The sequence below is a fragment of the Vulpes vulpes genome, chromosome 16 (genome assembly GCF_048418805.1).
Source record: "Vulpes vulpes isolate BD-2025 chromosome 16, VulVul3, whole genome shotgun sequence".
Taxonomy (NCBI): Eukaryota; Metazoa; Chordata; class Mammalia; order Carnivora; family Canidae; genus Vulpes; species Vulpes vulpes.
In genome coordinates, this window is record NC_132795.1 from 38,511,141 (window position 1) to 38,526,859 (window position 15,719).

The 15,719-nt window shown below is 41.5% G+C and overlaps 1 protein-coding gene across 2 annotated transcripts in view; it reads left to right on the forward strand.

Moving 5' to 3' along the window:
• Nucleotides 1–15,719, forward strand: part of SRGAP1 (SLIT-ROBO Rho GTPase activating protein 1) — a 266,692-nt gene that overhangs the window by 202,834 nt on the left and 48,139 nt on the right. For both annotated transcript variants that reach the window (XM_026001787.2, XM_026001788.2), the window contains exons 9-10: nucleotides 7,421–7,618; nucleotides 8,528–8,612. In XM_026001787.2, the coding sequence (XP_025857572.1) occupies nucleotides 7,421–7,618; nucleotides 8,528–8,612 (283 nt within the window). The remainder of the gene's footprint in view (nucleotides 1–7,420; nucleotides 7,619–8,527; nucleotides 8,613–15,719) is intronic.

Sequence of the window (15,719 nt, forward strand, 5' to 3'; positions counted from 1 at the left end):
TTTCTTAGAGTTCCTCTTTCCACCCTTTCATCTAGACACGGCTCAAGAGAAGGAGAAGGAATTGTATGAGTAGAGTCATTATGCTTTTCATATTTTTAGTACAGCCTTCATTTTAAGGAGTTTGCCCCCATTTTCAGACCATCTGTCCCAATGTTTGGGCCAGAAAATAGAGTTTCCATAAGCGAGTCACTTCTGAGCCATGACTTATGTGTCATTTATAAAGTGAGTTTCTCTTAAGTTATAGATTTATCCCCCCAAAGGGAATGGAAAAGAGAGAAGCCTGTGATTCCTCAGTTAATTTGCAACACTGTTTAATGAACTGACAGCCCCATATAAATTTTCCTCACTTTACTTAAAATCTTTCACCGACAGTTTACTAGGGAGTAACTCAAAGACTATTCCAAAAATAGATTCCTTACCCAGGGTATTTTCAACCATAATGAACAAGATTTTATGTAAACATTTGAAACAATTTTCATGGCCTGGGTGATTGAGGAAAATAAGAGAGATTTTGGTTATACTGCCTACCTAGGGTGGAACAGTCCCATATCCCCCCAAAACATCCCATAAAACCACTGACTGCAACACAGTGCCAAGTCATGAAAATCCGTGATCAAACCCTTTGGGGCTATTGTCAAATTATTCTAAGACTTGGTATAAGATGTGGAGCTTGGTAATTACCTAATCATAATTACTATTTTTAATCTTCTCCGTAGCTTTAACTTTATTTTTGCTTATCTAACTTGTTTTCTTTCTTATTTAGGTATTTCTTATTGCCTCAAAGCTTCTATTGATGAGGCTTCTTCTGAAGCCTAAGTAAAAGATAGCTACCATTTATCCGTCAAATGATAGCACTATCTTGGCCATGATCCTTGAAAACAAGGATCAAATGTCCCTCACGAAAACGCACTTTTTTTTTGAAAACACTTATTTTTAGAAGCCATGTATGTGATGTGTATGTGTGTGTAGTTTCAAATAAGCTTTAACTCCCCGAAAGAAGAAGCATGATCCAGAAAATACCAAGCAGAGCGAGGAGAGTTTCTAGAAAGGACTTAAAAATGAGCCACGGGATAGGGCACCCTGGCTGGAATGGCAGAGTCAGGGTGGCTGTCAGCTGTGAAGGCTCCCGCTGTTGCTGTGTGCTGAATGTTTCCTTGACATCTGTGGATTTGAAAGGAGGAGGACTTCAACCTCTACCATTCATTCATTGAACCTTTTGGATAAGCCACTGTGGCCCAGGCACTGTGCTAATTAACTAGAGCTAGAAAGCTTAAAAAGCGATCTCCAACCTCAAGTTGCTCCCCCGTATGTGGACAGCAGAGCTCTCCCAACAGTGTGGTAGGTGCTGTGAGAAACGGATCTGGCTTCATTCTCCTCATTCCCCAGCACAGCCAAGGAATCTGCACCAGGAATGACGGGCCATGGCAAGATGCTCTGCCTCTGTTCCTGCCTTCCTCTGCCGGCAGTAAATTTCTGTCCCCTTGGCTGGTTAGCTATGGCATTAATCCAGTCTCCGTGTGTGTGTGTGTGTGTGTGTGTGTGTGTGTGTGCGTGCGTGCGTGCATGTGTGTCTGCTTTCTTTCTGGTAATTTTTAACACATCTGAAACAATACAGTGCTGTCATTGAAACGCATCCAAGGTCAGTCATGGCAGGAAGTAAGTAGATAGGTGGTGGAGGGAAGGTGGAGCTGGGGGTCATCCTCACAGATGGATTGATGAGTCTTTTTTTTTTTTTTTAAGATTTTATTTATTCATGAGAGACACAGAGAGAGAGAGGCAGAGACATAGGCAGAGGGAGAAACAGGCTCCATGCAAGGAATCAGACATGGGACTCGATCCCGGGACTCTGGAATCACGCCCTGAGCCAAAGGCAGATGCTCAACCACTGAACCACCCGGGCGTCCCTGGATTGATGAGTCTTAAAGGATGATGAGGCCTGTGTCATGTGCAAGACACAGTGTCATAAAATAGCGTGTGTGTTAGAGGTTGGATTGTGTTCCTCCAAAACTTCTGTGTTGAAGTACCAACCCCCAGTACTTCAGCATATGACTTTATCTGAAGACAAGAGTCTTCACGCAGGTAATTAAAGTGAGGCCATCAGGGTGGGCCTTAATCCAGTGTCATCAGTGTCCTTATAAAAAGAGAAAATTTGCACACAGAAGCAGAGAAGGCTGCGTGAAGAGCCCCAGAAGCTGATCATCTGCAAGCTAAGAAGGCAGGCCTAGAACAGGTCTTCCCTCGTGGCCCTAGGAGGGGACCGACCCTGCCCACACCTTGCTCCCAGACCTGCAGCAACCAGACCTGTAGGACGATAACTGGTGGCGCACGAGCCCCCAGCATGTGGTACTTTGTTCCGGCAGCTTTGGGAATCTACTGCAGGTGTTTAGAGAAGACACAACAACGGTTTTGTTTTCTCCAACGATTGTAACGTCCTGTGAGTTAAAAGGCAGAAGAGCCAGTCTCTGGGAGCCCGTGAAAGTCACCTCCTCTGTGTCATTCACTTTGACTCTCATCTCAGAGGCCAGGCCACCTGCACACCCCTCCAGGGTGGTACATTCTTTGGGTTTTCCATAATTCCTTGTCACCCATTCAGCCTCTCCTACCGAAGCTAACTGTGTTTTCCTGCTGCTAATGGGGCGTCATTACAGGCCTCCTATTAGCTGCTTCGTATTTGCCTCATTATATTCCCTCCTTGTGGCTTATTAACATGACTTGTGTGTCAGAAGCTGGTGTTATTCTTCGTCGAGAACATCCCATGGGGTGATATGTAGTCCCAGCCACCGTGTCTGGTGTTTCCTGTCACATCCTTTATTCTTCCTGACAATTCCAGATTTAGCCATGACGCTCTTGCTTCAGAGAAGAAAGTGGAGTAAAGGAGGAAAAAAACAGTGTCGTTGACAATGACAGGAACCACACGGCTCCTGCTCGGTCCACAGTCAGTGGACCTGTTACCAGGGGACCTGCTGGGTGTGGATCCTCTCTGGTCCCTGGGCAAATGGTACCGCCTCCAAGACCTACGACAGGAAGTCTGGTGCTGGGAGGATGGTCCACCTCAGGGCCCGCAGTTGGTCCACAGGTAGTGTGTCTGTTACGAGGTGCCTGAATGGGTGTGACACCCACCAGTGTCCTGAAGAGGTTCCTACCCAGTAGGACTGGCTCTGTACCCCAGCCGGAGCAGCTGGCACCAAGACCCAGGTCCACTTTGGGATGCATAGCCAGAACCAAGGCATGCAGGCCTGCCTGCAGGAGCAATAGGTAGGGCTGCTCCATGACTAGGGCTGAGAGGGTCTGGAACTACATCACAGGCTGCTACACAGTCCACAGCTAGGAGGCTCAAGTACATGTCCCTCCTTCTGGGGCCATTGACAGGTAGTTCTGGTGATAGGACCAAAGCCAAACAAGGACAGTAACAGTCCCCAGGGGGACACGGCTGTTTCTGGGACAGTAGCCAGGACCACCATTGGCAAGCCTCCCACCTGGGCCCAGACCTACTTTCTCAAATTGGTCCTCCTCAGTCCTGGGCTTTACCAAGGTTTTATCAGTTCTTACCTGGATCCCAGAGCTCCCACAAATACACTTTTGCCCCTGGATGGCCACCAGATTATTGTTGCAATGGGTCAGGAATATGAAGGGGAGCCTCCTATTTTGCTGTCTTGCTGATGTCACCTCTGGGGTGATGAGTCTTTTCATTCAGTCTATAAATTATGTAATCATGACTACCTTAAAGTAACCACTTAGAGTATTGTTTATTTTTAAATAACCTTTAACATGCTTTTTTCCATATGCATTGTGCAGATATCCCCAGCAATAATGACTAAGTCTGTTGAATTTCTTTGTGTTTTTGTTTTACTTTATCATGTGATCTCCTTAAGCATGGGAACTAACATTGATTGCCATTACTTCTTCCCTAAATAGTATTTTGTTAATTAAAAGAAAAGAGTAATTGATTTTATTTCTACTTCTTGTAATAGTGGACTGAGTCCCTCAGCTGATTATTTCACATTTCACTGTCCTGAACAAGGTGTCTGGCCAAGCCTGAAGTCCATGGCACAGAACCATATGTTCCCAAAAGGAAGAGCATCAAATATTTTGAACAAAAGTAAATCCAGTGATTCTGAACCATTAGTGCCCTGATTAGCTTGGGAAAAAAAAGAGACATTCTTTCTAGAGGACAGTAGTCTCACGCTAGATTTCAAATAACTCTACCAAAACATCCAGCAAACAGACATCAGATCACAGAGAAATACCCACAGGAGTTCCAAATATTGAGATTGTCAGAAATGAACTATAAAAGAACTACTTAACTGTGTTTGAGGAGATAAAAGCCAAGCTTATATTTCATGAACAATGAAGTAACAGGTTTGAAAATGTACCACAAAGGGATCCTAAAAGTGAGAACTACAGTGTCCCAAGTTAATAAATTGGTGGACGGTTTTAATATCCGATTCGACACAGCTGAAGAGTGAATTATCAAAGTGGAGGACAAATCAGAAGAAAATAGCCAAAATGCAGTGTGGAAAAACAAAAGGATAGAAAATGCAAAGAGGGGGGTGCTTGGGTGGCTCAGTCAGTGAAGTGTCTGACTTCGACTCACATCATGATCTCAGTGTCTTGGGATTGAGGCCTAAGTTAGGCTCCCCGCTCAGCGGGGAGTCTGTTTGTCCCTCTCCCTCTGCTCTTCCCCTCCAACTCATGTTCACATTCATGCATGCACACTCTCTTTAAAAAAAATATATTCTATGTATTTATTTATTTATTTGAGAGAGAGCACAAGTAGGGGAGGTGCAGAGGCAGAAGGAGAAGCAGACTTCCAGCTGAGCAGGGAGCCCAACTTGAGGCTTGATCCCAGGACCTGCAGATCATGACCTGAGCTGAAGGCAGATGCTTCACCATCTGAGATGCTCTGGCGCCCCTCTCTATCTTTCAAATAAATAAATTGAAGTCTTAAAAATAAAACAAAAAGAAAAGACAAATAGAAGGGTAGGAGATATGGAGAACACAGTGATGTGTAGCATAGTAATTAAATTCCCAGAAAGGAAAGCAATAGAAAAGGAGACAATATTTGCAGAGATAAAAGCTAAGAATTTATCAAAGTTTATGAAAAATATCACACAATTCAAGAAGTCCAAAAACATCCAGGTAAAATATATTTTTAAAATCCTTACATACACACATCATGTAAAACTGCAGAAAACTTTAGGGGCACCTGATTGAGCATCTGCCATCGACTCAGGTCATGATCCTGAGGTCCCGGGATCAGCCTGCATCAGGCTTCCTGCTCAGCAGGGAGTCCGCTTCTCCCTCGCCCTCAGTCCCGTCTCCCTGCTTGTGCGGTCTCTCTCTCTCAAATAAGTAAAATTTTTTAAAAATGTAGAAAGCAGCTGGAGAAGGAAGCAAAGTAGCAATAGACTCATAGAAAACTTCTCATTCAACAGGAACATAGAAGCAAGAAAATAGTGTTCAGTGTATTGAAAGAAAATAAACTGCCAACCAGGAAGAAATAACTTTCATAAATGAAAGTGAAATAAAAGACATTTTCAAGTCAATAAAAAGCAGAGTTCACCACCAGCAGACTCATGCTAAAAGGAATTTCTAAAGGCAGAGAATTAGTCTTAACAGTATAAGGAAATGAGGTCAAATAACGTAATATATGGATAAAGCTGAATGAATATTGACTATAACAACTGATGTATTTAAATATGTTAATACTTACATATGTATTCTATTATAATACATTATAAAAACAGCATATAAATAAGGAGAAGTGAATGAAGTTAAGATGCTCTAAATTCTGTACGTCAGGAAAAGGATAAAGCTATCGATTTACACTAGACTTTGATAAGCAAAGGTAGTATGTGGCCTAATTGTGCAAGATAAATGTAGACGATAAATTAAAAAGCTCCTAGAAGATAATAGAAGAATATCTTTATGGCTCCGAGATAGGAAAATATTTCTTAAGTAGGACACAAAAAGTACTAATCATAAAGGAAGGGATTGGTAAATTGATTACATTAAAATTAGAGACAGTTCATCTAGATACTAGAGTGACAAGCTGGAGCAGAGTGGGAAAAGATACTTGCAACACATAAAACTAACAGAAGACTCCTAGCTGTATCTACAAAAAAGTAAGAAAAATACTTATAAACCAGTAGAAAATTGAGCAAGAGATTTGAACAAAGCATTTACAAGAGAGGAAATCCAAATTATCTTAAACATATTATAATAAGCTCAATCTCAGGCATCAAAGAAATGCATATTAAAACCACAATAAAATAAATAAATAAAAAATAAAACCACAATAAGGGGGTATCCCTGGGTGGCTCAGCGGTTTAGTGCCTGCCTTTGGCCCAGGGTGTGGTCCTGGGGTCCCAGGATCAGGTCCTGTGTCAGGCTCCCAGCATGGGGCCTGCTTCTCCCTCTGCCTGTGTCTCTGCCTCTCTCTCTCTCTATCATGAATAAATAAATAAAATATTTTTTAAAATAAATAAATAAAACCACAATAAGATACCACTATACACCCAACACAATGGTTTACATTTTTAAAAACTGATAATGCCAACTCTTGATGTAGAGTAACAGGATCTCTTCTTATCGCGCTGGTGCAAATACAAATCAGAACAATAATTTTGGAAAACAGTTGGGTGAACCACATAAGCAATTCTGCTCTGGTATGCTAGACGTGGAGTCATAGCAGTCGTAGTCTCAGTGGCCCAAAACTAGAAGTTAGTCATCTATCAATAGAAAAGGGGATGAATTACGATGTGTTCCTATAATGAATATTCAGCATTCAGCAATGAAATCCTATACTCCAAAGAAATGAATAAATCTTACTACATAAAGTCGAACAACAGAAGCAAGACAAAAATCATACACGCTCTAGGATTCCATGTATATGACGTACAAAAAAGGCTAGAACTGATACATGACGTTAGAAATCAGGATAAGGGCTACCTTTGGGCAGGAGGAAGGGGTGTGGTCGTTGGGAGAAGCATGAGGATATTCGTAATGTGCTATTTTTGTTGATCTGAGTGGTGGTTACATAAGTGTGTTCAGTGTCATCAAGAAGCGATGCGCTTATGGTGTGTGGCGTGTGTATTTTGTGTGTGTGGTTTCACTCTTGATTTTATTTTTTTTATTTTATTCACTCTTGATTTTAAAAGATTACTTTAAAAGATGTAATTGAGAGAGCACCCGGTGATACATGAGATTTGTAAGGATTCAAATACACAGTAATGTCCTCTTGAGGATGATTTTGAAGAGAGCCTCTGTACATTGGCGATCGTAGTGTTGTGTACCCGTCCCTCTCTCCTCTCCTGGGGCAGGGCCTGTGTCTTCATCTCCGCCTGACTGAGTAGATTCTCACCAAGTGTGGGATTCATGAAATTAGGTAGTAACATGAGAAATGTGTTCCTGTCCCCAGGTTAAGAAAACGACCGAAGCCACCTTGCAGACCATACAGGATATGGTCACCATCGAGGACTACGATGTCTCTGAATGCTTCCAGCACAGCCGGTCCACAGAGTCTGTGAAATCCACTGTCTCGGAGACCTACCTAAGTAAGCCCAGTATCGCCAAGAGGAGAGCAAACCAGCAGGAGACAGAGCAGTTCTACTTTATGGTGAGTGTACTGCTTCCCATGCACTCTTGGGGCTCGGGTCTGGGCTCCCCAAACACAGCTGCTAGAGTTGGGTTGGAATCAACTGGGGTTCTTTATTAAAATGTGGACTCCTGGGACCCCTGGGAGGCTCAGTGGTTGAGCATCTGCCTTCGGCTCAAGTCATGACCCCGGGGTCCTGGGATCGAGTCCCATGTCGGGCTCCCTGCATGGAGCCTGCTTCTCCCTCTGCCTGTGTCTCTGCCCCTCCCCCTCTGTGTCTCTCATGAATAAATAAGTAAAATCATTTTTTAAAAAATTACAGAGTATGAACTCCTATCTGCCCTTGGAGTTCCCAATTCTGTTGCTCTGGATAGGATTTAGGAGTTAGTACTTTTTAAAAAAATTCCTCAGATGATGCCAATTACACAGATTTAAAGAAGACTGCTCTGAAACTACTTTTATTTTTTTTTTTTTGAAACTACTTTTAAATGTTAACACACATACACATCACCAGGAGAGCTTGTTAACATGCAGGTTCTGATTTCCATAGGTCTGGGGAAGGAGGCACCTGCGAGTCTGCATCCCCGCTGGGCTCCCAGGTGATGGCATCAGACTGCACTCGCAGGAGCAGGATCCTAGGCTCCAGCAGAGAAAAGTGGCTGGAGTTTAGATATCCCATGGGAAGTTCCTTGACATGAAATATATTTTTTTTAACTTAAGAATGAATCTTGGGGCCCCTGGGTGGCTCAGTGGTTGAGCATCTGCCTTCAGCTCAAGTCATGATCCTGGGGTCCCGGGATCGAGTCCCACATCGGGCTCCCCACAGGGAGCCTGCTTCTCCCTCTGCCTGTGCCTCTGCCTCTCTCTCTGTGTCTCTTGTGAATAAATAAATAAAATCTTTAAAATAAGAATGAATCTTTCCTTTTGCAGAAACTCAGAGAATATTTGGAAGGCAGTAATCTCATCACAAAACTCCAAGCCAAACATGACTTATTGCAGAGGACCCTTGGAGAAGGTCAGTTGCCAGAACTAGATGGGGAGGTGACATGGGTTACGTGTTGTGTCATGTAGCTAATTCTGTAAAGAATGCGCGTTGTGGATTTGTGTTTTAAGAAGCAGAGGGCACTGCCTGTTTAGACTGGGCTTTTGCTGTCACCGTAATAATCTAGTTTTCCCTATAATTGTTTTCTTTGTAAGCTTGGTGCTAACCTTGAGGAATAGTGAAATCTAAGGAGGGCTACAAAGCCAACACAGCGCTCCTGAGGAACGCTCTGCCCAGCCCAGTGCTCCTAACACCTGGTGCCTCTGATGGTAGAAAACTGGGCAGAGCTGTACCTGCTCCCACCTGCTGACCACCCAGCCTCTTCGTCCTTACCCTCTGGGACTCGTCCACCCTTCCAGCTCCGCCCCATTTGTTTTAGCGGGGGGCACTGTTTACTCTCTCATCTGATGCCTTCCTGGACTCCTAGAAACCAGTTAGACCAGTTGGGGAGACTTTTTTTTTTTCCCTTTCCTTACCCACTGTTTTTACTTGAGAAATTATCTAATGAAGTTAACTACTATAGCTAATAATAATAATAACAAAAAGAAGAATAGCTGCCACATCTATAGGGCTTTCTCTGGACTAGGCATCGTTCTGAACTATTTATTGAACTGGGCTATCACCTTCCCCATTTTTACAAATGAGAAAACTAATGGAGAAAAAAGGCTTATAGGCAAAAGGGACTGTGTCAATATTAGTTTCTCCTTTCATCTTCTTGAAATTTAAAAGGAAAAAATAAATACAAGGAAAGCCCCTTTTTTAAGGGCCTCATAGGCTGTAACTTCATCCTTTATTCACACTAGATCTTGCCAGAAATTATAGAAAGTGAAAGAGAATCCATTGGATGGGAGTGGGAAATGAGAGGACTGAGGTGTGTAACTCAGGCCAAAAAGAGATTGCTGCTCTTTGACCTAAACTCTTGCCCCCTACCATTCTAGAACCTTCCTACTGACAAGATGGTTTTTTCATCCCCTTATCTCCTGGTTTCCTCCAAAGGACACACTATCCTCAGGGAATGAGCACTTGGAGAAAGGTCATCATGACCTAAGGCTCCATGTATTTCAGTTAGGACGCCAGATTCTAAGATAAAAGGCTGATTTCACTTAGAAAAAAATTAATATTTAAACTACTAGAAAGTTGTCTTCAAAAATAAAATAACCAAACAAAACGTGTGAACTTTCATTAAGCTTTGAATTTGCAAAAAAGCAAATTCAAAAAAATTCGAATTAGCAAACTTGCTGATTCAAAAACACAAAAGTTACAAAAGACATTTTAAGGACAATTAGGGAAATTTAAACGTAGACAGACTGTATATTAAGTGACGTTATTGAATTAATGTTAATTTTCTAAGACATGACAGTGGTGTTATGATTATGAAGGAGAAGATTCTTAATCTTTTTTTTTAATTTGTAAGAAATATATGCTCAGTATCATAAATAACTTCTGCCAGTTACTTTCAAATGATTCAGGAGAAAAGATACAGAAGCGAAGGGGGCGGGAGGGGGGGAGAAGGAAATAAGGCCAATGTGGCAAAATGTTAACAGTTAGGAAATCTCAGTGAAGGGTACATGAATGTGCCCTGTACAAGGCTCTCAGCTCTTCTATAACGGAGGTTGCAACTTTTTTTAAGAAGCTCTTTTCCTTATTTTTTTCTTTTTTCTTCTTTGAATAGTTGTCTTATTGTAGCAATCCTGTCCCAATTTTTTTTCTTGTTTCCTCCATAGTATCATATAAGATCGTTTTTTCCACCTGCCACAAAAGGCCTGATATTTCAGCGATGCCCCCAAGGTCAGTGGCCGGTCCCAAAGCATAAATTATCGCTAAGTGTGGATGGATGCTTACAGGCATCTTCCCTGTAGGACGGCATCCCACTTTAGAAATTGTGAGCTGGAGGGAATGAAGTAGTGGGTGAATTCATTCTTGGCATGTGTGCAGACACATGTGTTAATTCACTTGGGGTCACAATCTGAAACTTTTATGATGCTCATTCTACATAGATTCCCTAATGCCTCCTGGAGAGAAAGCCCCAGCCGTTCCTATTATTTTTCATGCCATTATTGGATAGGGCTGTATTTTAGCCAACTTACTGAATCCTTTTGCCAGACCCCATCGTTAGCCCCTGTGCTGTGCAAAGCTGTATCGTACCTTGTGACCTCTGAGCCCAGATTTCTTTAACTTGGAGTTTCTCTCAATAGGTTTCAGTATCTTAGTGACACAAGCTGTGTTCAGGTGCACCAGGCCTTCACCAGATTGGATTGACTCAGGAACTTGGTGATCCTCATCCGATGGCATCAGACACCCTAGCCTTCGCCCACTTGTTGCAGGCCTCTGTGCCCCTTGGCCCCACCCCACACATGGGCTTGGCAGCACACCACATGTTGGTCGCTGCCCAGGCTTAATCCTGGCAGCTTTGCCCAGAGAAAGGCTGAGCTTGCCCCACCTTTCAGCTCCACCATGTGAGCCTGCTAGCTTTCCATGCAAGCCCTGTTCGAGGTAATAGGTTTTTACCAATGGAGACAAGGAGAGTTAATGGTGCCTGTCCCACAGTGAGATGATCCAATGGCGAGTCCTGATGAAGGAATCCAAATTTGGGTTTGGGGAAATCAGGTTAGTAGCAGAGGATTAGATGGTGTGTTTGGGGACAGTCCTGGCTTTTCATACAGAAATCATATCTCTGAAATAGACTAGACTCACTGCTGCAAAAACTGCCTTCATAGTAAAACAAATAGAGCCTAACCCAGGGATTTAGCAGTTGATCTTACACAGCTGAAACTGTAACTACAGACATGTGTTTGGCCTGCCTTACTGCCTGCTTTTGGCAGCCTACCAGAGGCCCAGTAAGTCCTTTGATTTACAACATTGTGAAGCAACTAGATTGGACTCTTAAAGGTGCACTGTCAAAATTCAGAATTCCAAATCTTTGAAAACTGTTGAAATACAAAGAAACACATAATGGGCTGTTAAGACCAAAGTCACCACCTTCTTCATCATCCTTCAGCAACGCCATTAAATCCTCTTGTGATGTCATTTGTTTTCAATTTGGAGACGTTACATCAACCCAGTACATGAGATATACATCCGTAAACCTGAGGCACTGAAATTGTTTCTTTTTCTTTTAATAATGAGCTCTCGTGTTCACACTGGCCCCTTTGTGTGCAACGTTGGAGTTAAGAGGGGGTGTGTAAATATCAGTGCCATTTTCGCTAAATACAGAAAATTTGACACTGGAAGCCAAGTCCCATGTTAGATTGTTTCTAGACCTGGGCGTAAGGTTTCTGACAAGGGAATTAAATGGATTATCCTCATTCAATCCATGTCTGTCTTTGAGTAGAAGTACAAACATACTTGGAAAAGAGAAGCTGATTGTGAATAATTATGTTTTTTAGAAAAGCAGTGTATTCTTAAGGAAGAAAAAGGACCATAAAGGAATGCCAGGAGTCCTTATCGGACATTCACAAGGGATCCAATTCTGGGTGCCTCCGTTCGGTTTGAGCTGTGCACATTTTAAATATTTCATCTAGTTGGGACTTTTTAAATCTCAAATTGCCACCAAACTGTTTTGGTTTTCCCTTTTAGTCTGTGGTGATAAAATACATTTGAGTGTGAAAAATAATCCACTTCTGAATTCTCAGGTGAAATGATTGGAGTAGTCAAAGTAGGTGTTTGTAGCAAGAACAGGATAGTCATGGGTAATTTTTTGCCTCCAAATGGCTTATATTGTGTGTGTCGCGGGGGGGTGGTGGCAGTAAAGGAAGAAATTGTTGTCTTTAATAATTAAATAGCCTTCCAAAGAAAGTGATTGAAATCTAATCCTCAAACCACTGGAAGCTTTCACATTTCTCTGGGAAGCAGAATCTTCTAAGCTTGTGTGTTATTGATCTATTAATGATGATACTGATTAAAAAATAAAACCTCATTCATCAATTGAGGCGCACTCAGTACTATTAGCTGAACAAAACAATGGATGTGCTGGTGGCAGTTACACTATGAATGATTGTTCTTGTGAAGCTTGCTCTTGGTTCATTAATCAAAATGTATCTTTTATAGGTTTTTAATTTTTTATCCCATACTATTAACCATGGATGGATGGAGCAAAATGATTTTAAGCCATTTAGTATATGATCTTTTTCTAAATCTAGAGGCTTTTTGCTTGGGATATTTTCACAAAAGTAGCTGAATTTCAAGGTTATATAAAACATTTCATTTGTAAGGAGTTATTAGTGACTTTGTCATTGAATCACTTGAAAGTGATTAACCTCAGTTATCCAATTTAATTTTGTAGACATTTTAAATTTTTATTTTTAGTTCATTTTTATTTTTTTAAGATTTTTTTTTAATCTCTATAACCGACGTGAGGCTCAAATTTACAACCCCTAGATCAAGAGTGGCACACTCTACTGACAAAGCCAGCCAGGCATCCCAATACTTGAAAATTTTAACTTACTGTGTATTATATAATTTAGTACATCTTTAGTATTTTGTATTTGACTTTAGCCATATGGGGGACACAAAAGCATAAGCCATAATCCCTTCCTTTCTTTTAGGATCTTTCGAAGTATTTGCTAGGGAATAAGACTTATATTTTTACAGTATATTACTTGGGAGCTCAAGTCTAGAATTAAAACAAACTTGATCAAAATAATACCAACATTTTTCACAGAACTAGAACAAACAATCCTAAAATTTGCATGGACCCAGGAAAGACCCCAAATAGCCAATGTAATGTTAAAAAAGAAAAGAAAAGTGAGAGGCATCACAATGCCTGATTTCAAGCTGTATTACAAAGCTGTGATCATCAAGACAGTGTGGTACTGGCACAAAAACAGACACATAGATCATGGGAACAGAATAGAGAACCCAGAAATGGGCACTCAACTCTATGGTCACTTGACAAAGCAGGAAAGAATATAAAATGGAAAAAGTCTCTTCAAAAAATGGGAAAATTGGACAGCCACATGCAGAAGAATGAAACTGGACCACTTTCTTACACCATACACAAAAATAAATTCAAAATGCATGAAAGACCTAAATGTAAAAAAAAAAAAAAAAAAAAAAAAAAGACCTAAATGTAAGACAGGAAACAATGAAAATCCCAGAGGACAATGCAGGCTGCAACCTCTTTGACCCTGGCCACAGCAGCTTCTTGCTGGACACATCTCCAGAAGCAAGGGAAACAAAAGTAAAAATGAACTATTGGGACTTCATCAAGATAAAAAGCTTTGGTACACTGAAGGAAGTAATCAACAAAACTAAAAGACAACCCCATGGATTGGGAGAAGATATTTGCAAATGACATATCAGATAAAGGGCTAGTATCCAGAACCCATAAAGAACTCATCAAAATCAACACCCCAGGGACACTTGGACCTGCCTCAGCTCAGGTCATGATCCCAAGGTCCTGGGACTGAGTCCTGCATCAGGCTCCCTGCACGGAGCCTGCTTCTCCGTCTGCCTGTGTCTCTGCCTTTCTCTGTGTGTCTTTCATGAATAAATAAATTAGAAAAAAATCCCAAAAATAAATAATCCAGTTAAGAAATGGGCAGAAGACATGAACAGACATTTCTCCAAAAAAGACATATAAATGGCTAATAGACACAAGAAAAAAATGCTCAACATCACCCATCATTGGGGAAATACAAATCAGAACCCCAGTGAGATACCACCTCACACCAGTGAGAATGGCCAAGATGCAGAGAAAGGGGAACCCTTCTGCACTATTGGTGGGAATACAAACTGGTGCAGCCACTCTGGAAAACAGTGTAGAGGTTCCTCAAAAAGTTAAAAATAGAACTGCCCAATGACCCAGCAATTGAACTACTGGATTTACCCAAAGGATACAAAAATGTTGATTCAAAGAGGCACATGCACCCCGGTGTTTATGGCAGCATTATCAGCAATAGCCAAATTATGGAAGGAGCCCGTATGTCCACCAACTAACGAATGAGTAAAAAAAGATGTGGTATATATAAATGCAATGAAATATTACTCAGCCACCAAAAAAGAATGAAAACCTGCCACTTGCAACAATGTGGATGGACCTAGAAGGTATTATGCTAAGCAAAATAAGACAAATACCATATGATTTCACGTATATGTGGAATTGAAGAAACAGATAAATACAGGGCAAGGGAAGGAAAAATAAGATAAAAACAGAGAGGGAGACAAACCATAAGAGACTCTTAACTATAGAGAACAAACTGAGGGTTGCTGGATGGGAGGTGGGCAGGAATGGGCTAAATGGGTGATGGACATCAAGGAGGGCACTTGTTGGGATGAGCACTAGGTGTTAGTTGTAAATGATTAGTCACTAAATTTTACTCCTGAAACCAATATTAGCACCATATGTTAACTAACCTGAATTTAAATTTTAAAAAAAATTTTTAAGATTCAGATATGTGTGAGGGAAAAATGTAAACCTTGACCCTAGGGCCAGACACATATACTAACAGCATGACCTTGAGTAAATCGCTTGCTTCCTATATGCTCATTCTCTTCCATAAAACAAAAATAACAGTACCTGCTTCATAAGGTTTTGTAAAAATTATGAGTTGATGTATAGAAAGTACTTAGAACAGTGTCTTAATAAGTATTGGACATCATTGCTATTTTTATTGTTGTTAGTAATATATTTTACGTCACTTTTCTATGGTAGTAAAGTCAACCTTTTGCTTATTCTCCCAACTTACCCTGTGTAATCTCAGCTAGGTCTTGTGCCCCAGAACAACCTAGATGGTGGTAACTCTCAAATCTTAATCTCCAGCCCTGTCTACCCTGTACAACCAGCTTCCTGCTGAAGGGTATCCCAGAAGACGCCACTTTATAGTAGATCGTCTCTCCCGCTTATGAATAGCTAGAGATTATTCTGGAGTTCTCTGTCCACCTTCTCCTTTTTCTCATCCCCCAAAATAGCAAAAGGCCAGCAGAAGGAAGGGAGCTAGAGTTAAATGACAGATAGAACTGGGTAGCAGGGGGTGGGGGCCGGGGGGAAACAGATTCCTCTCCTTTCTTCCCACCCCCTCTCCAAGTCATGGCCCAGAACTGATTCTAGTGGCCTGAATCTGGGTTGAGGAAGGTATTCTT